The 23,845-nt window shown below is 46.8% G+C and overlaps 2 protein-coding genes across 2 annotated transcripts in view; both read right to left on the reverse strand.

The window, feature by feature from the left end:
• Positions 1-1,855: 1,855 nt before the first annotated feature.
• On the reverse strand, positions 1,856-4,665 carry LOC122462398 (phospholipase A2 inhibitor and Ly6/PLAUR domain-containing protein-like). Its single transcript, XM_043525471.1, has 5 exons — positions 4,617-4,665; positions 3,084-3,200; positions 2,582-2,734; positions 2,236-2,379; positions 1,856-2,007 (listed from the first exon to the last, which is right to left on the reverse strand). The coding sequence occupies exons 1-5, from the start codon at positions 4,663-4,665 to the stop codon at positions 1,856-1,858; spliced, it is 615 nt and encodes a 204-aa protein (XP_043381406.1).
• Positions 4,666-10,673: 6,008 nt separating this feature from the next.
• Positions 10,674-23,845, reverse strand: part of DYRK4 (dual specificity tyrosine phosphorylation regulated kinase 4) — a 31,304-nt gene continuing 18,132 nt past the window's right edge. Inside the window, exons 10-12 of the mRNA XM_043546791.1 lie at positions 22,798-22,927; positions 11,679-11,848; positions 10,674-10,962 (exon numbers count right to left, since the gene is read on the reverse strand). Of these exons, the coding sequence (XP_043402726.1) occupies positions 10,703-10,962; positions 11,679-11,848; positions 22,798-22,927 (560 nt within the window). The 3' untranslated portion in view covers positions 10,674-10,702. The remainder of the gene's footprint in view (positions 10,963-11,678; positions 11,849-22,797; positions 22,928-23,845) is intronic.

Genomic DNA, 23,845 nt, shown 5'->3' on the forward strand with positions numbered 1-23,845 from the left:
GTTCTCCCCGTGTCAGCTGGGGGGACGTGGCCCTGGGTTTTCCCTCTCACTGGTTTTAGCTACAAATTCCATCCTGACCCAAGAGTCCATCATCCAAAGTGTCACCTTCCTCTGGCAAATTCCCTCCCCTAGTTTTACACCTGGCAAAAAAAAAATCACCCGCGAAGTGAGTACAAACTAAAATTTCAATGACTTGTTTATAGTGCTCCATATACTAGCCACTGAAATTTAAGTATGATATTTGTATTCCGATTGATTTATTTTATAATTATACAGTAAAAATGAGAAAGGAAGCAATTTTTCAGCAATAGTGGTTGTGACACTTTTATTTTTATGTCTGGTTTTGTAAGCCCATAGTTTTTAAGTGAGGTGAAACTCGGGGTACCCAAGACAAATCAGACTCCCACAAGGGGTACAGTAGTCTGCAAAGATTGAGAGCTGCTGGTCTAGATCAAAGTGATAACAAAGGTAGAACAGTGTATTTGGAGTTTCAACTTCATGAAAACGAATGGGACGTTACTTGCATTGTTTTTCCTTCCATGTCTCCTGTTATAATGGAGTAGCAAACACTTATATTATATACAGCCCTGTGACTAAATAACCCAGCAAAGGCACCTTGGGGGAATGCTAATGAAGAAATGTAACAGAAAAGTGCTAACTCCAAAGCAAGGGGCCATCGTGTGTGATGACCGGAGGTCAGAGACTCAAAGCACATTCCCCCCTCTCTGCCATCAAAGGAAAAGCCCACATGGGGGGGGAGGGGGTGACCATGTCAGCTGTGACAAGAAGCTGTAAGTATGGATTCAGGGAAGGATCCTATATTGCTGGGCTGTCTGGACTCTTACGGGGAAAGGAACCAGATGTAAAATTGGGCTCCCCGGAGACCATCTGGGCACCCTGAAAAGACTTGGGAAACTGGCAGTTTATTACATCGCTGCCACCATTTGGGATTACAAACTGTGACTCGCCTGTGCATGTATTTTACCTGATTTAACCTCTCCATAACTCTCATTTCCTTTCCTTAGCTCATGAACCTTTAGTGAGTTTACCACAGAATTGGCTGCCAACGTTGTCTTTGGGGTAGGATCTCGGGTCCCAACCGATCTGGGGTAAGTGACCGGTCTCTTGGGACTGGGAGCAACCTGGTGTGGGGTGATTTTTGGTGTAAGTGACGTTTTGTCACAAAGTCTAGCTTGTCTGGGTGGCAGGAGCGTCCCCGGGGACTGGCTGTGACTCCAGCGTAAGACTGCTACAGCGATCCAGGCATTCACATTTGGTGAAATCTACTCACAAAACACACCACCAGCTTGGGGGTCACCCCTGTTTTCTGACAGCCTGCCCTGAGGTTGGCACTCACAGTGGTGAGCCTCTTCACACAGTGTGGCAATCTGAGCGCTTGCAAAATCAACCTGGAAGGACATTTCTCCCCTCCAGCGTATTCCCTCCTGCCTGCACAGCTGGGTAAGCCATGGCCTCTCCTTCCCACAGCCCTCCCCTTCCAGGGGAGCTTAGCCAGCCCATGCCTTTCTCATGGCCACCTGGGCCTTGCTTTGGGGGAGGGAGGGGTCTAGGCAGGACTTCTGGGTGCTACTCCCTGGCTATGGAAGGAGAGTGGGGTTTCTTGGGTTAGAAAGGATTGGAGTTGGGTGTCAGGACTCCGGGTTCTCTTCCTGCCACTATTTCTTGTGCACAGAACAGAGGCCAGCTCTTTGTGCCACCACATGCTTTATTCACTCAAAGCACAAAAGGAAACTGCAGTCCCCCCAAAAAGAGAAGCAGCAGTTGGTGGCTGCCAGGGGGAGGCACACTGCAGGCCCCCCGCAAGCAGGACAAGGGGAGGATGCCAGGCTGGGGCTCACAGCTCCCCACCGGCCCTGGGAGCTGGGTAGCACTCGGCCCAGCTCAGCATGTCCACCAGGATCTGGATGTACTTCTTCACCCCCACTCTCTTGATGCAGCCACCAGGGGAGCCACAACCAGCCGCAGCCTTCGTCATGGTGATGTCACCTGGATGGGCAGAGAGGGAGACAAAACTGGGGACTCCACATCCTCCCCTGACCCCCATGATGCTTGTCACACACTCCTCTCCAAACAGGACTGCACCCGGCTCTGGGAGGAGGGTGGGGCCTAGTGGTTAGAGTGTGGGGGGGAGGGTGTGGCTGGGAGCCAGGACTCCTGGGTTCTACCTCGGTGAGTCTGTGTGCTCCAAACCCCACCCCGATCTGGCGAAATTACCCATTGTTAATGTGCCGGCAAACTCAACACAATGATCCTTGGCTCCAGTGCAGGGTAAAGGCTCCATGTCCTCGCAGCGATCTGCCCCCACGAAGTAGCATGATGGGCACTGCCGTCCATTGGGGACGAGGCTCACAGCTGGCACTGAAAACAGCCAGACACACACAGTCAGCTCCATCCCAGCTCTGGGAGGGGAGTAGGGTCTAGTGGTTAGAGCGCGGGGGGGCGGGGAGCAGGAGCCAGGACCCCTGGGTTATACCGCTGGCTCTGGGAGGGCAGTGAAGTCTAGTAGTTAGTGTGGGGCAGGGCCTGGGAGCAGGGGTCTAGGTTTGCAGCAGACACACACCTGGGATGACCCCAGCATTGCAGCCATCGGTGTCACAGCAGGTGATATTCACCCGCACGGTGATATTGTGCTGGTAGGTCACCGTAAAGGGGCTGGGCTCACAGCTCTCGGGTGCCAGGCACGACTTAGCCATGTAGGAGAAGGAGTTTGCCCCTGTGGGAGAGAACCAGAGAATTGCCTCTTAGCTCCCCAGTGCCCACCCCCCCAGCTGCTCCCTCCACCCCCTTTGTATCTATCCATCCCACCACCATCTAATCGCATCTCCCACCCCCCTGATAGAATCCTCTCTTCTATCTGATCCAGTCCCCCCAGCCACCCACTGCAATTCCCCCAGCTCATCCCATCCTCCGTCTATTACATTATCTTTCCAGATGGAGGAGACCCAGCTCCAGGGGGAGAGTGGGGTCTAGTGGTTAGAGTGGACACTAGGACTCACAGGTTCTAGCCCTGGCTCCAGGAGGACAATTGCATCTACACTTAGTAGGCATCTTGTTTCACTCACCCACGCTGAACCCTGCCACACCGATGAGGCAGGTCCCTTCCAAAGGGGCAAAGAGCTGCAGGGGACAGAAGCATGATTCTTCTTTGGACTCACACACCTCGCATAGCAGAGCGCTCCCTGGTGGTTGGAAAAATCCCTTCTCAGTTCAAATCCCAGCTCCAGTGCCCATGGGATGAATACCACATGGAACCAAGAGGTGGCGCTGTGGTAGTTCTTACAACCAATGCCACCTCACTGAATGTGTGGGCAGGTAGATCTTGGAGAAATTCTATGTGCTTTTGTCCCAACTCTGCCCAGCTCCATACAACTCAATGTATGGGGAAAGGCATCTTGCTAGCTGGTTACTTGTATCTTCTTGAAAGCCATAGACAAGTTTGTTTGCTGCCTGTCTGTGGCTGGAGTAAATTTTCAGCTGCAGAGCTGGCTATAACTTGTGTGTGCAAACAACCACCACATGACTGTATAAACAGAAAAACAGAATTATGCTTCTGTGGAGAGGGGCTTCTGCCTGGCTTTTGGGTGAACCTTTCACCTACCCCCCCTTTCTGACTTGCTGTTTGGGGACTCTGCCTCCCAGAGTAACATTAGCTCAGCCATGATCGAGTTCCTGGCCCACTTTTCATCTGTGGTCGTGTCAAGTCTCTTCTTCGGAATTTGATTTATGATTGTTAACCCTTTCCATTGATGGCTTTATGCCTCCATCATACATGCTAAGAAATCCGGGCTGGCTGAAGAGATCCCATGATTGTTAACTCTTTCCTGTTCAGATTTTGGGAGAGTTTGGATTCATTAAATGAACATAATTTTTTTAATTGAAGGAAGAAAGAAAACAATTGGTCCACTTTGGGTTTTCTCAGAGCTTTCATCTGGAAACATCACTTCAACCTCAGAACTCCTCCTCCCTGCCTTTGCCATTGCTCTAGGTGGTAGGAAGGCAATATTATCCCCACCTAATAAATAAGGAAACTGAGGCACAAAGAGGTGGAGTCTGAGTCAGAACCAAGAATACAACCCAGGAGACCTGATTGCTGATTCCCAGCCCATTCTAATTCACTAGACCACCCTCTCCTCCCCTCCCAGACCCAGGGATAGAACCCAGGCATCCTGGCAGGTATCTCAGTGCTAGGGGAGCAGGCTAACATTTCCAAGCAGGATTACAAGTGGAGAGCAGTGGGAGACAATTTTCCTGGCTCTTGAGAATTTTACATGATTTCCAAACTTTTCCGGCTCCTTGTCACTCTTGGAGGAGGATCTAGGAGAAGGACAGACGGACTCACATCCCGACTCCATCACCCAGGGTGACCCACAGCCCACTGGCCAGGGCCCTCGTGTGGGATGTGGGAGTCCCAGGGTCAAACCCCTGCTCTCCCCAAGTCAGCTGGGGGGACCTTGCTCTGGGTTTTCCTCTTGCTGGTTTTAGCCACATATTCCATCCTGACCCAAGAATCCACCGTTGAAAGAGGCACGCTCCCCGGGCGAATTCCCACCCCCTCCAGTGCCTGGATCCCTGTGTCCAGGGATGGATGGACTCACCTGTAGCCAGGAGACCGGACAGCAGGCAGAGGGGCAGGGGCTCCCACATGGTGCCCGGGCATTTGCTGCCGTGAACAGAGCAGCGATGAAGCAGCTGGCTGTGGGTACGGCAGGCAGGTGGGCAAATACCTACCCTGGAGAGGTCACCCAAGGCTGCCCCATGATGCAGATGGGAGATCTCACAGCCCTGAGCATTGCAAAATCAACCCTGAGGCACATTTCCCCCCTGCAGCACATTCCTGCCCATCTGTATGGCTGGGTGAGCTGCGACCTCACGTATCGACAGCCCTCCTTCCCCAGGGGAGCTCAGCCAGCCGGCACCTCTCCCCAGCCACCTGGGCTTTGCCTTGGGGGAGGAGATAGCAGTAGAGGCATCCCTGGGAGGGGGTTGAGGTTTCGGTGGTTAGAGCAGGGGAGGCTGGGAGCTTGGGAGCCAAGGCTCCTGTGTTCTATCCCCAGCTCTGGGACAGGAGTGGGATCAGGTGGATTAGAGCATGGGGGGCTGGGTTACAGGACTCCTGGGTTCTCTTCCTGCCAGTGGTGAACTTTGCTCCTAAAACCGCAAAGGGAACATTTTCTAAATCGGGGCTACGCACGCTGCTTCTGCAGCACACTCTGCCGCTGATAGCTTGTGGAGTAAGTACCAGGTTCTAGATACAAACCGAGATCGTCCCAGTGTTACATTGTGCTCAAACTACTAAGCTGACTAGAATACTATTTTGGGGGGGGGGGGGGGGGGGGGAATTGGTATAATATTGTTAAACAGAGTATCTGAAGAATTGCAGTAAATAATACACGCCTCAAAATTCAAATGTGAAACCACTTCCAACACTAGATGGCCTCAGAGCATAGGCAGTGAGTTATATGGGCCCATGGTGTCTGTGCTCCACCAATATTCAGGAACGTGGGCCCGGCCCCACCAATGTTGGGGCTTATATTTTCAGAGCCATCCCATCCATAGGACAGACCGGGGCAACTTCCTCGGGCTCCGCCCTTTGGGGGCCCTGTACTATGGGGGGCCCCGTGCTTCAGGAGGACATGGAAACCAGGGGGGGCCTGTGGGGTTAGCGGGGGGCCTGGTGCCAGCAGCACTGAGCAATCTGGCCCCAGCCCACCCTGCTCTGCCCCGCCCCTTCCTGTCCCTGATCCACCCCTGCCCCGCCCCCACTCTACCCATTCCCCCAGCCCCTGTCCCCACCCCGCCTCTTTCTCATTTTCACCCCCTCCCCTGACCGACACTGGGAGCCAGCGGGGCGGAGCAGAGCAGAGCGGGGCGGGCTGGGGCCAGGCCCCCCAATAACCCCCCCAGGTTGCCCTGGACCCCACATCCCCCTGAAGTGCGGGGCCCCCCGAAGTGCGAAGCCCAAGGCGGTTGCCCCAGGATGTTCTATGAACTGGATGGCTCTGCTTGGACCCATTCTGGGCACCACCAAAAATTATACAAACCTGACGTCCATGTCTCAGAGTATTAAACAAGGATCTAACAACCAGGGTGCAAAGGTATAAACGGTTGCTTCTTTTGTTGTTTTATTTTTATTAAGAAAGTAGTGTTTTAAGAATATTACATGAGTAACATGACAATATATTTAGCAACATTAAGTAAATTATACATAATTTAATTGAAGATCAAGTAGGAGAGAGAACAGGGAGTCAGAGTCAGAATTCCTGGGTTCCATTCTTGGCTCTGGCATTGACTTGCTGTGTGACTTTGGATAATAATTAGGGCTGTCAAGCGATTAAAAAAATTAATCGTGATTAATCGCACAATTAAAAAAATTAATCACGATTAATCGCATGATTAATCGCACCGTTAAACAATAATAGAATACCATTTATTTAAATATTTTTGGATGTTTTCTACATTTTCAAATATATTGATTTCAATGACAACACAGAATACAAAGTGTACAGTGCTCACTATATATTTATTTTTTATTACAAATATTTGCACTGTAAAAAATAAAAGAAATAGCATTTTTCAATTCACCTAATACCAGTAGTGTAGTGCAATCTCTTTATCATGAAAGTTGAACTTACAAATGTAGAATTACGTACAAAAAATAACTGCATCCAAAATTAAAACAATGTTAAACTTTCGAGCCTACAAGTCCACTCAGTCTTATTTCTTGTTCAGCCAATCACTCAGACAAACAAGTTTGTTTACATTTGCAGGAGATAATGCTACCCACATCTTGTTCAAAATGTCATCTGAAAGTGAGAACAGTTGTTCTCATAGCAGTGTTGTAGCTGGCGTCGCAAGATATTTACATGCCAGATGCACTAAAGATTCATATGTCCCTTCATGCTTCAACCACCGTTCCAGAGGACATATCCGTGCTGATGATGGGTTCTGCTCGATAGCCATCCAAAGGAGTGCAGACCAACACATCTTCATTTTCATCATGTGAGTTACATGCTACCAGCAGAAGGTTGATTTTCTTTTTTGGTGGTTGGGGTTCTGTAGTTTCCGTATCGGAGTGTTGCTCTTTTAAGACTTCTGGAAGCACGCTCCATGCCTCGTCCGTCTCATATTTTGGAAGGCACTTCAGATTCTAAAACCTTGGGTCGAGTGCTGTCGCTATCTTTAGAAATTTCACATTGGTACCTTCTTTGCGGTTTGTCAAATCTGCAGCGACAGTGTTCTTAAAGTGAACATGTGCTGAGTCATCATCTGAGACTGCTATAACATGAAATATATGGCAGAATACAGGTAAAATAGAGCCAGAGACATACAATTCTCCCCCAAGGAGTTCGGTCACAAATTTAATTAACGCATTATTTTTTTAACGAGCGGCATCAACATAGAAGCATGTCCTCTGGAACAGTGGCTGAAGCATGAAGGGGCAGACGAATGTTTAGTGTATCTGGCACATAAATACCTTGCAATGCCGGCTAAAAAGTGCAATGCAAATGCCTGTTCTCAGTTTCTGGTGACAATGTAAATAAGAAGTGGGCAGGATTATCTCCTACAAATGTAAACAAACTTGTTTGTCTTAGAGATTGGCTGAATGAGAAGTAGGACTGAGTGGACTTGTAGGCTGTACAGTTTTGCATTGTTTTGTTTCTGAGTGCAGTTATGTAACAAAAAAATCTATGTTTGTAAGTTGCATTTTCACGATAAAGAGATTGCACTATAGTACTTGTATGAGGTGAATTTCTTATGTTTATCATTTTTACAGTGCAAATATTTGTAATCAAAAATAATAATATAAAGTGAGCAATGTACACTTTGTATTTTGTATTGTATCTGAAATCAATATATTTGAAAATGTAAAAAAAAACCAAAAATATTTAATAAATTTCAATTGGTATTCTATCATTTAACAATGCAATTAAAATTGCAATTAATTGCAATTACTTTTTTTAATTGCGATTAATTTTTGGAGTTAATCACGTGAGTTAACTGCAATTAATTGACAGCCCTAATAATAATACATATGCAACCTAATGGGGGGTGTTGTGGTGCTTAATTTATATCTGAAAAATGCCTTTAGTTCTTGAGCACAAGGTGCTACAGAAGGGCACAGTGCGATTATTATTAACAGACAACAGGTTCCATAATGCATTTTTAAAGAAAGAACTATAAAAAAGGAAAGATAATGTACATTTAAGCTATTAGGGATAAAATAAGGTCTGTAAATTGGGCTTCTCAAACTGTGAGTCATTCAGGTATTCTTTTGGCTTGCAACAATTTGTCACTTTGCCTGTTCTTAGGCACAATGAGCAGAGCACTGACCACAGGCTTGCTCTGTATTTTGGAGACTCCTTTTACTGCATGAAGAGCAGGAGGGCTACATGTACATGATAGGCCACACCCACCGTTTTCTGTTCTGCAGGAGAACTTGAGGGCAGTGGAGGCACCTGAAGAGAAGAGCTGTCTGCCTGCCTTGCTAAGAATTTATACCCAATGCTCATCCCTGTGGTCTCTGAGCATGAATCTGATTGTTAACTAAAGGAGACGCTGTCCGGAGAGAATGAAGGAGGTGACCATGGTTGAGATGGATGTGGAGGCTGATGACTTAACAGGAAAAATGTGGAAACAAGGAAGGGAAAATAAGAAACAAATATGGAGCTATGCAACTATACTCAAATACCATCAACATAGACTCTGCCTCTGATGAGTGAGAGGATGGTTAGACTGAATTCCAGTGTCAGATGATTTTCTATCTCATATCACCCTCAGCACTGAGAATGCTCCTGAGATGTTCAACAGCAGGTTTACTGCGAAGTTGGGAGATATCAGTGTACGTGCCAGAGAATATAATAAAGCTACTGGAAGATGGTCTCTGCAAAACAGATCATCTAGAGAATGTAACTGCAGCAAAGACGCAACAAGCCAAACTGTGTCTGTAGTTTCATTCTGGGAACTCCAGTGCAATCAAGAATGACTGCAGTCCCAATTTGATCCAATTGGAGCAGACAAACACACAAGTGAGTAACTCTGAGAGGAGAACAGATATTTTAGATGAGAGTAATCTAAGCATCTAAGTCACTAAGCACAATAGCGAGGGAGAATGAATAATAAACAAATTCAAACAGCCTGAATTCCCCCTCTGCTATTCAGCTACAATTCTGACAGTGGCGATAGTCTGTTTTTCAATGTTTGATTGCAGGGATGTTTCAGGTAGTAATGTTGTGAGAACTATCAGCAGCGTCCAACAGGTAATCAGCATTTCAGTTGGATACTCATGGGCTTCCCATAGTTTCCAGTGTCAAGCAGGAACCTGATGGTATACAGATAGTACTTCAAACAGTTCCAGCCGCTGAACTCTGTGCTCTATCTCTGACATCCAGTTTATCCTCTTGCCTTCATGCCTTTGCTGGCTCTTAGCAGTTCCTTGCACCCTTGCCCTTAGCACAAACATTTTCTAAGCTACATGATACAGTCAGACTGTATCTTCCAGGACAGTTTAGCTGCTCAACACCTCTGTGATGTCATGGATACAGTCAACCCTCTATCACCTGGTATAGGGCCTCCAGGAAGTCACTGATACAGTCACCCTGTATCCTACAGGACAGTTTGCCTGTCTTGGTCCTTGATGAGGTCATTGATGTGATCATTCCTATGTCCTGCAGGAATTTTTCCTGGCCTGTAGAGCCTATGTGTGATAGTATGACTCCAGTAACCCACCCAATTGCTCTTGTGCTCTGGGACCACTGTGAGATCACTGAGATGGTATTCCCTGAATCCTGCAGGACAGCTTCCTTATTATTCTTATTTGTAGCACCTATAGCCTCAGTCAGGGATCAGATCCCCATTGTGCTGGGTGCTGTAAAGACATGTCAAAAGATAGGTTAATGACTGGGGCTGGCAGTCATATAAATCTGATTTTGTAATGAATTAAATCAGACTCCCTTTGAGCGCTCATTCACCTGGACATTGACTCTCTCTTTCATCCACCCTTCTGGTTTGATATAAAAAGGGAGTGGGGTCCCTGTAGAAGGGTGTAATGCACACCATGGTTTGGTAGCCTTCTCTCCTGTTGCCTTTTATAAATACCTGCTCTGCAGTCTGCACATCACTATAGAACTTAACGTGGGTTTCTAATTCTGTTCAGAGGTGCTACCAATGACCCGTATCTGACTCTCCCCTCTCAGAGAGGGAGACACTATGAGTTTGATTCTCCTCTCATTTACGCTGGTATAAATCCACTAACCTCTGTAGAGTTATTTCTGATTTATATTGGTTTAAATGAGATTAGATTCAGACCCTGTGACCTCTGTGGTTTTTCTAGGCTTTTAACTCCCAAGAAGCAGGAGTCCTTGAATGCAAGTGTCCAGTATAATACCAAGAATAAGTCTCTATCCACCTCTAGAGTCTCCTTTTTATTAAAAATATTGCTGTCGGTTGTGAAGAATCTCTGATCACAACAAGAATGTTGGTAACGTTCAGGAACGTTCAACGCACATTCTGCTTTGGTTACTTGGACTAATCGAGATTAAAAATGTCTAACAAACGTGCACAGCCCATGTGTGGAGAGTTATAATTTAAAATGATGTTCTTGAATATTGTACAGTTAAATGGTTACCTACAAAACGTACCAGGCAGGTATAGAAACCAGGCCAATAGCTGCTTGTGCAGAATGTTACTTAATTGGTGGTAAGAACATTGAATTTTTGTGAAGAGCTGTTTCACTGCTATGTTCTGCCTTGTCTCTTTTGATAGCCTTTTCCACTGGGTTTTCCAGATCTTTCTCTGGAATAACTTGTTTGGTTGTGTTCTGCACTTTATTTTCCATTGTGTCTGAGGAAGCTGCATTGAGAGTTAGTCTTTCAGTTGCAGCAGTAGGATTTTCAGGCAGTTCACCTTTTACTTTATCAACCATGTCTTGACAGGTGTTTTCTTCTGTATGAAATAAAATAAAAAAATGACAGTGTGAAACTGTAATGTGTCCACAGGCCCACATTAAATCTGCAAAGGACCAATCAATTATTGCCTCAACATTTCAGAGGAGCAGAACCACCAACGCATTTTTTCTGCCCTAAGAACTAAAGTGCATTGTGGATGGATTGCAGATGCTGTCTCTGATTCTTTTCCTACCAAGATCACTGTATGAAGGCTCTCTCTGCATGAACCTATGGGCCTTTAGTTGTTATATTTACCCTGTCGGGCTGCAGATAAACCACATGACCCACCGGGTAACTCTCTGTTTCTACCAAAGAAGCGGGAAAGAAGTGGTGTGGCCAATGGAGGTATGGCAACTTCCACCTTCTCTGTATGTATATATCTATCTTCTTACTATATGTTCCATTCTATGCATCCGATGCAGTGGGCTGTAGCCCACGAAAGCTTATGCTCTAATAAATTGGTTAGTCTCGAAGGTGCCACAAGTCCTCCTGTTCTTTCTGCGGATACAGACTAACATGGCTGCTACTCTGAAACCTCCGGCTGTGGGTATGGCCGATGCTTCTATGGAGCATTCCATCATTTTACATTACTTCATCCTTTCTAACAAAGCTACTTGCTCAGACATGAAGGCCTCTAAAAATCATAACTGCCAACACGTACAAGCGATGAATATTATTAAGAATAAAGAACTTCAAATATTCAGACTACTGCACCTCCTTGTCCAGGCAGTGTGTGTTTATGTACATTCTCCTTCTTCTCTGGTGTGAAGAAGGAGCTTTCACTTGCAGAGTGGCGATTTTGTTTTGATTTATGTATTCTTGGTTCCTGGATCCATGTGTGCTGCATTGCTTCATCCGGAGTCATGCGGAGGGCAGGTTCCCACCTTAAAATATACAAATGATAAATAATTATTGAACAGTGTTTGTTTATAATGCTAAAAATGAAAAATATATTAAACTTAGGTTAGGCCAGAAAATACTTTCATTGTCTTCAGGAAAATTGAGCCATGAAGACATTTTTCAAATTCACAAACAGTAAAAAAGCCTGTTTGCCTTTATCCATAATTCCATTTGCCAAAACCCTCTTTCTGCTTTCTGAAAATTTGCCTGAATTACTGATCAAATTCTGTGCAGTATCAAACAGCCAAATGCTTACCACAGATCCTCACATGCAAATCACAATATTATCAGAGGGTTCATTCTGTATATGTGCCCAAGAGCCTTAAAATCCTAAAATGATGTTAGCGCCAAGAAAAGGTGTTAGAATTGAGAAGCAGTTGCAATCCCCTAGCAGATAGGTACTTCCTCAATTAGTTGTACCTCATACAAACTGTATTCTATTCTTCTGACTAGTCTAATGTCAAAACTGTCCATGGCGCTCATTAGAACTCCACAGAGCCGTTGTAAGAGAGATACTGGGCCACCACACTGGAATGTTAAAGGGATGTTCCTCGTTAAGGGAAAGATTTTTTGTGTAACTAGGTTACCATTCAAAACAACATAACTGCAAGTTGAGATTTACAGAAGAGCAACCCTACAGAGTAGTAAATCCTGAAGCTGTTTGTGAGGGTTTCTTCAGGAAAGTAATAATAACGGGTAACAAAGATCTTGCACAGAAAGTGCTGAACACGGTCCAAAATTCCAACCTGACATAGTGCATAGATAACAGTAAAACAGGCAAGGGAGCTGATACTGCTGTCACTTACATGGGTGTAAATCAGGAGTAACTCCTCCGGAGCCAAGTTACATCAATGTAAGTGAGAGCAAAATCTGGTTCATTGTTTTCAAAATTCAATCCTTCGCTGGTTCAAGTCTTTTATTTTGGCTGGTGAATAAAACATTGTTAGTGTGATTATTAACATCCATCATTCTGATAAAAAGCAGATCAGTATTTTGTGCATAGGCGGGTAAATCTTTGTGACAGTTTTGCAGCAGGATACTACTAAATCCACCTTCCTAGAGTGTTTTGTTAGTCTCCACCACTTCTATTTTTCGAGATAAAAGATCACACCACATACTAGCAGGTCTGTGAGGTGCAATCCTGGGAAGTGCTCAGCACTCTCAACTCCCAAGAGTTTTGCTTCTTCCGCCTCAGTTTGATTCATAACAGGTCACCTTTACTTTGTGGTAACAGAGGGACAGTGGCAACATGCTGGAAACTCAAGTGCTGCACTTCATTTGCAAATGAATGTACAGGGTTGTTGTTTTTTTTCAGAAGAAAGAAATGAAGACAGCCATGATATTTGTTGGTACTTATTTATCATTTGCATGGCACCCACAGTGTGCAAGACAATTACCAACAGGCATGAAGAGAAGGTTTCTATCCTCAAAGGGCTTATGATCTAGATAACCTACTGAAGTTGTATCTTCCTTGAAGATTAACAGAAATTGTTTGCTATTTGTATTCACCAGCAATGAAAAACTTGCAGCTGATCAGTGTCAATTAAGAGAGTAACTGAAGTCAATGACAAAACTCCCATTGACTTCAATAAGGTCAGGATTTCAACCCACAACTCCCTGGGAAATGTTTGGACCTTGACTTGCCCTCGAGGTTCCCCTGGTTGATAGGAATCTACTCCAATAACTAGCATGAAAAAATGCTATTGAATAATTTTTGAAACCTTCCCATCTACAGTGGCCCAGAACAATGTTTATTTTTTCAGAAGTAGTAAATAGAAGTAGTAAAAAGAAAAAAATACCCAAGGGACAAAAGGCAAAGACTCGTCAGGGATTCAAAAATTGTTAGGTGACAGGAACAAGAGTTGTATTAAATGACTGATTTTCATAATAGACAGAGGTTAATAGGTGGTTGCCTCAGGAGTGGGATACAGGCCAGCATGGTTTACTATTATTATTGAACATGTTTATTACAGCAGTGCCTAAGGACCAACCAAGAATGGGACCCCATTATGCTCAGCACACAGAATAGTAGATGGTCCCTGCCCCAAAGAGCTCACTGTCTAACTAGAGAAGACAGACACGGGGTGTAGAGCTTTATAAACATTTACTAATTAATCCTTTCATCACCCCAATGAGTTAAGAAAGTCAGTATTATTATTTCCAATTTAAAGACAGTAAAACTAATGTGCAGAGAGATTTTGTGCCGGGGTCTACTTAAACCGTGGAGAAATCGCACATTTTTTGCAGGTCAGTCACAGCATAAATAGCAAATTTTGCAGATGCATTCATATAATATATTCCAGACCACCCTTGTTCTACGCTGCTGCTAACAGCAGTGCTGCCTTCAGAGCTGGGCATCTGGCTAGCAGCCGCCTCTTTCCGGCCGCCCAGCTCTGAAGGCAGCGCTGGAGTAAGGGTGGCAATATTGCCACCCCCCTACAATAGGCTTGCAACCCCCTTTTGGGTTGAGACCCGCAGTTTGAGAAATGCTGTGTACTTTTATATACTCTTACCGTATAGTATAGGGTAAAAGTACACAAAAGACCAGATTTCATGGGGGAGACCAGATAATCAATCCATGATGAATTTTTATGGCTGCGAATTTAGTAGACCCCTAGTTATGTGTCTTGCCCAATCTGTACTGTACTTCATACTAAATACAACAGAGTGTTTAAAAAAAAAAGAACTTCAGAGTTTCTGACTCCTGGTTAGATCTGTCCCTAGGCATGTGTGTCCCTAGCCCCCACTCTGCAGGACAGGGTCCATGGTAGGGGGTGGGGGATAGCTCAGTGGTTTGAGCATTGGCCTGCTAAACCCAGGGTTGTGAGTTCAATCCTTGAGGGGGCCATTTAGGGATCTGGGGCAAAAATTGGGGATTGGTCCTGTTTTGAGCAGGGGGTTGGACTAGATGACTCCTGAGGTCCCTTCCAACCCTGATATTCTATGATTCTATGAATGGGTAGACGGCTAGAATAGCTGCATGCCCCACATATGGGGAGAAGAGATTGGCAAGTTTTCTACAGGACAGACTTATTATTCAAATTCCCACATTCGTAAAAACTATTGTTGGACCCCACCATATTTCTGTCCAGAGACAGTGTTCTACTAGTGGGTCTACACTTTGAGACACATATAATAGCTAAGCCTGAAAATGTTCAGGGAAGGGCCAGAAAGATCATGAGAAGTAACAGAAGGACGTACATATGAAAGAGTATAGAAGTGGAGTGATTTTTGAAAATGCAAAAGCCAGAGGGGACTTGACTGTCGTATTGATGCGTTGAAGTCCAGAGTAATAACTGATCAGCAGTTCCTCCTATAATATGAGAACAAGGGGTCACTCAGTGAAATGAATTGGTATTTACTCTGAATACAGTTAAAAGGAAGCACTTTTCACATGTACTCAGTCTGTACCATTCTCTCCCACAGAAGTTCACAGAAGTACGCGCCGGGGCGTACGAGGGCTGGAGAGCCCCATGTGCTGAGCGAGCGTCAGAGGATCCAGTCTCCCCGGTCGTAGTCCAGGAGGTCTCCAATTCTGGTGACTTCTGCCCGGACCAGCCTCTGAAGCACCGAGGGGGACTCCGCCACCCACACATGGAGCTGGGGGTTGCGTAGCAGAGGCTCCGCAAGGAGATCCGCCCCCTTGGTGGCCGCCACGGACCTGGTCACCGAGACCACTTTCCAGGTCCAGAGGAAGTCCTGGTAGAAGACTGGCAGCCCAGAGAGGTCTCGCGGAAGACCTCTCGGATGGAGGTAAAGGAGCTGCCAGTCATATCGGAGCCCTCGGAAGCAGCGCAGGAAGGCGTGCGCTAGTATGCTCCATGCTGGACTACCTTCACCATAAAGGAGTCTCTGCAGGGCCTGGAGGCGGAAGACATGGACCTGAGTGCACAGGCACTTCAGGCCCTGTCCCCCCTCCTCCAGGGGCTGGTGGAGGACCCCTGCAGAGACTCAGTGCAGCCCCAGCCAAAAGAACTCCAGAACCAGCATCCAGAGGTTAGCCAGGAAACTCGGGACCAGGATGTTGAGCTGGTGCCAGAGCATGGACAGGACTAACTGATTGAGCACCAGTGTCCTCCCTCGGAGGGTGTTCTGGAGGGTGGTTGAAGGCAGGTATATCAGTCTTAGCCCTGGTCTACACTAGGACTTTAGGTCGAATTTAGCAGCGTTAAATCGATGTAAACCTGCACCCGTCCACACGATGAAGCCTTTATTTCGACTTAAAGGGCTCTTAAAATCGATTTCCGTACTCCACCCCTGACAAGTGGATTAGTGCTTAAATTGGCCTTGCCGGTTTGAATTTGGGGTACTGTGGACACAATTCGACGGTATTGGCCTCCGGGAGCTATCCCAGAGTGCTCCATTGTGACCGCTCTGGACAGCACTCTCAACTCAGATGCACTGGCCAGGTAGACAGGAAAAGAACTGCGAACTTTTGAATCTCATTTCCTGTTTGGGCAGTGTGTCAAGCTGCAGGTGACCATGCAGAGCTCATCAGCAGAGGTGACCATGATGGAGTCCCAGAATCGCAAAAGAGCTCCAGCATGGACTGAACGGGAGGTATGGGATCTGATCGCTGTATGGGGAGAGGAATCCGTGCTATCAGAACTCTGTTCCAGTTTTCGAAATGCCAAAACCTTTGTCAAAATCTCCCAGGGCATGAAGGACAGAGGCCATAACAGGGATCCGAAGCAGTGCCGCGTGAAACTTAAGGAGCTGAGGCAAGCCTACCAGAAAACCAGAGGGGCGAACGGCCGCTCCGGGTCAGAGCCCCAAACATGCCGCTTCTATGATGAGCTGCATGCCATTTTAGGGGGTTCAGCCACCACTACCCCAGCCGTGTTGTTTGATTCCTTCAATGGAGATGGAGGCAACACGGAAGCAGGTTTTGGGGACGAAGAAGATGATGATGATGAGGTTGTAGATAGCTCACAGCAAGCAAGCGGAGAAACCGGTTTTCCTGACAGCCAGGAACTGTTTCTCACCCTGGACCTGGAGCCAATACCCCCCGAACCCACCCAAGGCTGCCTCCTGGACCCGGCAGGCGGAGAAGGGACCTCTGGTGAGTGTACCTTTTAAAATACTATACATGGTTTAAAAGCAAGCATGTGAAAGGATTAATTTGCCCTGGCATTCGCGGCTCTCCTGGATGTACTCCCAAAGCCTTTGCAAAAGGTTTCTGGGGAGGGCAGCCTTACTGCGTCCTTCATGGTAGGACACTTTACCACTCCAGACCAGTGACACGTACTCAGGAATCATTGTACAACAAAGCATTGCAGTGTATGTTTGCTGGTGTTCAAACAACATCCGTTCTTTATCTCTCTGTGTTATCCTCAGGACAGTGAGATATCATTCATGGTCTCCTGGTTGAAATAGGGTGCTTTTCTTCAGGGGACATTCAGAGGAGCCCGTTCCTGCTGAGCTGTTTGCCTGCGGCTGAACAGAAATGTTCCCCGCTGTTAGCCACGGGCCACCGGCCAACCAGCCACTCCGCCACAGAGGATTGCCCAAAAAAAAGAAGGCTGTCATTCAATAAATTTTAAAGTTGTAAACTTTTAAAGTGCTGTGTGGCATTTTCCTTCCCTCCTCCACCACCCCTCCTGGGGTACCTTGGCAGTCGTCCCCCTATTTGTGTGATGAATGAATAAAGAATGCATGAATGTGAAGCAACAGTGACTTTATTGCCTCTGCAAGCAATGATTAAAGGGAGGAGGGGAGGGTGGTTAGCTTGCAGGGAAGCAGAGTGAACCAAGGGGCGGGGGGTTTCATCAAGGAGAAACAAACAGAACTTTCACACCATAGCCTGGCCAGTCCTGAAACTGGTTTTCAAAGCTTCTCTGATGCGTACCACGCCCTCCTGTGCTCTTCTAACCGCCCTGGTGTCCGGCTGCGCGTAACCAGCAGCCAGGCGATTTGCCTCAACCTCCCACCCCGCCATAAACGTCTCCCCCTGACTCTCACAGATATTGTGGAGCACACAGCAAGCAGTAATAACAGTGGGAATATTGGTTTCGCTGAGGTCTAAGCGAGTCAGTAAACTGCGCCAGCGCGCCTTTAAATGTCCAAATGCACATTCTACCACCATTCTGCACTTGCTCAGCCTGTAGTTGAACAGCTCCTGACTACTGTCCAGGCTGCCTGTGTACGGCTTCATGAGCCATGGCATTAAGGGTAGGCTGGGTCCCCAAGGATACATATAGGCATTTCAACGTCCCCAACAGTTATTTTCTGGTCTGGGAATAAAGTCCCTTCCTGCAGCTTTTGAAACAGACCAGAATTCCTGAAGATGCGAGCGTCATGTACCTTTCCCGGCCATCCCACGTTGATGTTGGTGAAACGTCCCTTGTGATCCACCAGAGCTTGCAGCACTATTGAAAAGTACCCCTTGCGGTTTATGTACTCGCCGGCTTGGTGCTCCGGTGCCAAGATAGGGATATGGGTTCCGTCTATGGCCCCACCACAGTTAGGGAATCCCATTGCAGCAAAGCCATCCAGTATGACCTGCACATTTCCCAGGGTCACTACCCTTGATATCAGCAGATCTTTGATTGCGTGGGCTACTTGCATCACAGCAGCCCCAACAGTAGATTTGCCCACTCCAAATTGATTCCCAACTGACCAGTAGCTGTCTGGCGTTGCAAGCTTCCACAGGGCTATTGCCACTCGCTTCTCAACTGTGAGGGCTGCTCTCATCTTGGTATTCATGCGCTTCAGGGCAGGGGAAAGCAAGTCACAAAGTTCCATGAAAGTGCCCTTACACATGCGAAAGTTTCGCAGCCACTGGGAATCGTCCCAGACCTGCAACACTATGCGGTCCCACCAGTCTGTGCTTGTTTCCCGAGCCCAGAATCGGCGTTCCACAGCATGAACCTGCCCCATTAGCACCATGATGCATGCATTGGCAGGGCCCATCCTTTCAGAGAAATCTGTGTCCATGTCCTGATCACTCACGTGACCACGATGACGTCGCCTCCTCGCCTGGTATCGCTCTGCCAGGTTCTGGTGCTGCATATACTGCTGGATAATGCGTGTGGTGTTTAATGTGCTCCTAATTGCCAAAGTGAGCTGAGCGGCCTCCATGCTTGCCTTGGTATGGCGTCCGCACAGAAAAAAGGCGCGGAACGATTGTCTGCCGTTGCTCTGACGGAGGGAGGGGTGACTGACGACATGGCTTACAGGGTTGGCTTCAGGGAGCTAAAATCAACAAAGGGGGTGGCTTTACATCAAGGAGTATTTCAGGCAGGACTTCACGGAGGGTTCCAATAAGAAATGGTGCACCTAAGTTATTGTTCTTATTGGAACAAGGAGGTTAGTCTGGCCTCTGATTGATACATGGCTAGATTTACCTCGCTGCACCTTCTCTGTGAGTGACTGCAGTGTGACCTAGAGGAATGCGTCCCCTAGACGCGTGGGGGGGGAAGCAAATGAGTACAAAACAAATCTGGTCTATTTCTTGTTTTGATGCACTCCATCTATCTTTTACATCTTTGGCTGGCAGCAGACGGTGCAGAAGGACTGCATGCCATCCACATCTCATGGCTGCTCGGCAGAAGATGGTGCAATACGACTGCTAGCCATCCTCATCTCTTGCCTGCCCAGCAGAAGATGGTACAGTACGACTGCTAGCAATCCGTATTGTCTGCCTGCTCACCATAAGACGGTTCAATAGGACTGACTGCAGGACTAAAGAGAATGACCTGGTCAAGTCACTCCAAATTTAGTCCCTGCACCCATGTCTGCCCAGGCGCTCCTTGCCAACGTGGCCAGGAGCACCTCGGACATCATGATGACGGCTATCAGTCGTATTGCACCGTCTGCTGCCAGAAGGCAATGGATTGCTGCTACTGTGTAGCAATGCAGTACCGCGTCTGCCAGCACCCAGGAGACATACGGTGACGGTTACCTGAGCGGGCTCCATGCTTGCCGTGGTATGGCGTCTGCACGGGTAACTCAGGAAAAAAGGCGCAAAACAAGTGTCTGCCCTTGCTTTCACGGAGGGAGGGAGGGAACGGTGGCCTGACGATATGTACCCAGAGCCACCCGCGACAATGTTTTAGCCCCATCAGGCCTTGGGATCTCAACCCAGAATTCCAATGGGCAGCGGAGACTGCGGGAACTGTGGGATAGCTACCCACAGTGCAACACTCCGGAAGTCGACGCTTGCCTCGGTACTGTGGAAGCACTCTGCCGAGTTAATGCACTTAATGCACTTAGAGCATTTTCTGTGGGGACACACACACTCGAATATATAAAACCGATTTCTAAAAAACTGACTTCTATAAATTCGACCTAATTCCGTAGTGTAGACATACCCTTAGAATGGTTAAAAAGCCCTTTTTGCTACAAACTGAAAGAGATTACCTCAGATTAATTATGGACACCTGAGTCTAATTAAGAGCAGCCTGTGGCCTTTAAAAACCTCTTCCAGTGAGTGGGAAAAGGGAGGAAGGATGAGAGGCAAGCTGCAGAAGGGTCATGTGCAGTGAGGGGAAAAGACTTTTCCTAGGTAAAGAGCTGCTTTTCCCTATATGCGGAAATCTTGTGTTTATTTCTGATTGCGGAGACAGCCTTGCTTCCCAGCATATATGGGCCCACAGTGGTTTAGAGAGGGTGGCTGCTGATTGGTAGTCCACATAAGAAGAGGCTGTACTCCACCTAGAGTTAGGAAATGTATTTGTGTGTGTGTGTAAAGAAGCCCTCGGGCCAACCCTATAAATATCGTAAATAAACCAACATGAAGCATTCAACCTCTAGAGTGGAACTGATTTACCCCAGGCCCCCTCAAAGCCAGAGGGAGAAACTCTGAGCCCTGATGTGATGAAAGAGGTGTGTTGTCACATAAGACAACGAGATAACGCTTGTAGTACATCAAGTGTTTGAAGTTTAGCTTCCCTCGGGGTTGAGTGAGACTTGGGAGGGAAAAAGACTGGCAGATGAATGAATTGGTTCGTATGGAACTCTGAAATAACTCTGAGCAGGAATTTGGGATGAGGACTGAGAGTAACTCTGTCCTTATGAAACACGATATAAGGGATTCACCATGAGGGCCTGCATCTCCCCTACCGTTCAAGCTGAGGTAATGACTACTAAAAAGGCAGTCTTCACTGACAGGTGGTATAAGGAACAGGTTGCTAAAGTCTCAAAGAGGGGTCCTATTAACCCTGTTGATACTATACCGAGGTCCCAAGAGGGAGGGGGCCACTGAACTGGGAGGAAAACATGAGTTAGACCTTAAGGAATCTTGCCATTGCAGGGTTAGAAAAAAGTGTGGCCCTGGATAAGAGGATAATGTGCAGATATCGTTCTTAGACAGACCTTTATGGAACTAAAAGAAAGTCCAGATGGTCCCAGGGTTAGTAAGTTGTCAAGGGTGTTGTCAAGGGAGATAGCTGGTGCTGAGATGCCCAAACAGAAAATCTCTTTCAATTAGTTTTATAAGTTAGTGTGGTTGAGGCTTTTCTGCTTTGGAGCAGGATGTTCTGAGCGTCTGTTGAATAGCATCTTTTGGTGGACATCAACCAGCCAGCATCCAGGCTGTCAGGTGTAATGATGCTGGGTCCAGGGGTAGGATCTGAGCATTGTTCCGCAAGACTATGTCAGGCAGAGCAGGTAAGGCTACTGGGGGCTGCACTGAGATGTTCCCCAGATCCAAATACCAGATGTGCCTGGCCCATGCTGGAGCTGTAATCACTGTCGATTCTGAATATTGCCTCACCTTCCTCAGGACCCTTGGGATCACGCAGATTGGCGTACATCAGTCTCAGTGCCCAGGGAACGAGAAAGGCATCTGATAGGGGAGGGAGGAGGGATGAGCAGGAGATAAGTCTCTACTATGTCCCAATGGAGAAGATGAAAAGGAATGCACCTCCTTAAGTGGGGGGTGGATTCCCCACTTTTGCGTGTGTTAGGGTGCTCCTGCATCCTCTGTACATGGGTAGGGCAAGTAGATGGCACAGATGTATCAACAGCTGAATGCTGTTCTGTGATCTGGGTGACCAAAGGACTAGTTAGCACTGCTGATGCTGTACAAGCCAACAAGATGGATTCTGATACCTGGCCCACAGACAGGGCACTCAGTGCCAAATAGGCCATAGGAGCCAAAAGGGACAGGACAAAGGGTCTGGGTGCCAATGTGCTGGGTACAGAGATTGCCAAGGAGCCACTGACGGAGGAAGGATTTAGCCTGTCCTGCAGGCACTCTTTTCATAGCTGGTACTAAGGTGGCAGAGATACTCATTGCAGGCTGTTGGCTCGTGCCCAACAAGAGTGGGATCTATGTGGACAAATACTCAAAGAAGAATCAAGTCTTTTACATCATGGCACATTCTCTGATGGCCCCTTCCAGGGCACACCATAGACATGGTAGTCCAGAACCACAAATCAATGCCCAAAAGGACTCCCACTGAAGAGAATGGAAAGACTCCCATTTGCTGCAATGGGACTTGAATTGTTACAATAGTTGTTGAATACAAAATTGAGCGTTTTTCTAGGGCGGTGTACAATGTGATTCCACTCTGACACCACCCATGTTACCTACATGAAACTTTACTTTAAATCAGATTGAGGTGGTTAATTACTGGGGCTTTTATAAGTGAGGAAGGATGCTTTTGGGGTTGTCACTGGATTCAGAAGCAGGAGATCTGGGTTTTGTTTCTGGCTCCGCCACAGATTTCCTGTGTGACCTTGGGGAAATCATTTAAATCTCTGTGTGTGTCCATTTTCCCTTCTGTAAGCTGTGAATAATGCTTTCTTCTTGTGAGACTAAGTTCATTAATGTTTGTCAAAGGCACTCAAATGCTACAAGGATGGGCGTATAAAATAAACATTGGTGAAAAAACGGAGATACAAAAGTTTTTAAAGGCCTAAGAGAAATAAAGCGGCGACTTAATGTCAAACAAGTCGGCAGAAAATAAAGAAGTAAAAAGTAACTTACATTAGGCAGCCTCTCAGAAAATCCAGGAAAGCAGCATCATGAGTTTTTAATACCATACTTAGATCCTTGGAGTCTGGGTGTCTTTTTTTTCCCCTGCTGTTTGTTATAGTTCTAGGAAAACCTCTGGAATCTTTAAAAACAAAATATGCTTTTAAGTCATGTAAACATTTTGCACAGTAACAGTTTAGCTGTAGTTATGATGTTGCCCTTCAGTAGTGTGAACTTTACAGAGTCCTACAAGGAGATTTAAATCCATAAGGAAAATGACTTACATTTACATAATGACTTTCATCCAAAAGGACCCCAAAGTTCTTCACAAACTTACACACAAGAAATATCTTTACCTACCACTGACCTGCACCTACCTCAGGTGAAACATGACAGCTGTTTAACAACACAGAAATGCACTACACAGCTGCTTAGGACAGGAAGTGAAGAATGCCATGTTCCATTGAAGCTTGTTGAATGGTAGGTAGGCTGAACATAATTACCCAGTTGGTATTTAGCTAGAACACAATGAACCTTACTCGGGGCCAGGCCTGTGAGGTGGCACTGAGAATTCTCTCTTTCCCAGGTGCTTGGCTGGTTGGTTCTTGCTCATATGCTCAGGGTCTGAGCACAATATGTGGGAAGGGATTTTCTTGCAGGTCTGATTGGCAGGGACCCTGGGGGTTTTCTGCTTCCTCTGCAGCATGCAGGTACAGGTCACTTGTCAGGATTATCTCGGTATATCTCCCTTAATCATTTCCTTATCATAGTAGGGACCTCGGTCCCTCCTAGTCTCTGCCTGTGACACGTAACAGTCTATTCTCCTGAGGGCTGTAATTCTTTGGTTTCATTTTGGTTGTTTGGTTTAGTGTGCAGGTGCTGGGTGGTGCTGGTGACCTGTGATACACAGGAGGCCACACTAGATGATCTGGTGGTCTCTTCTGGCATTAAACTCTGACTCCTTATTTAGGGTAAAATCCTTATTGAAGTCAGTGTGAATAAGAAGTCCTGAACAGGGTCTTATGAGAGCAATGAAATGAGTTTTCCCATATTACAACCA

Source organism: Chelonia mydas, chromosome 1 (genome assembly GCF_015237465.2).
Source record: "Chelonia mydas isolate rCheMyd1 chromosome 1, rCheMyd1.pri.v2, whole genome shotgun sequence".
NCBI lineage: Eukaryota > Metazoa > Chordata > Testudines > Cheloniidae > Chelonia > Chelonia mydas.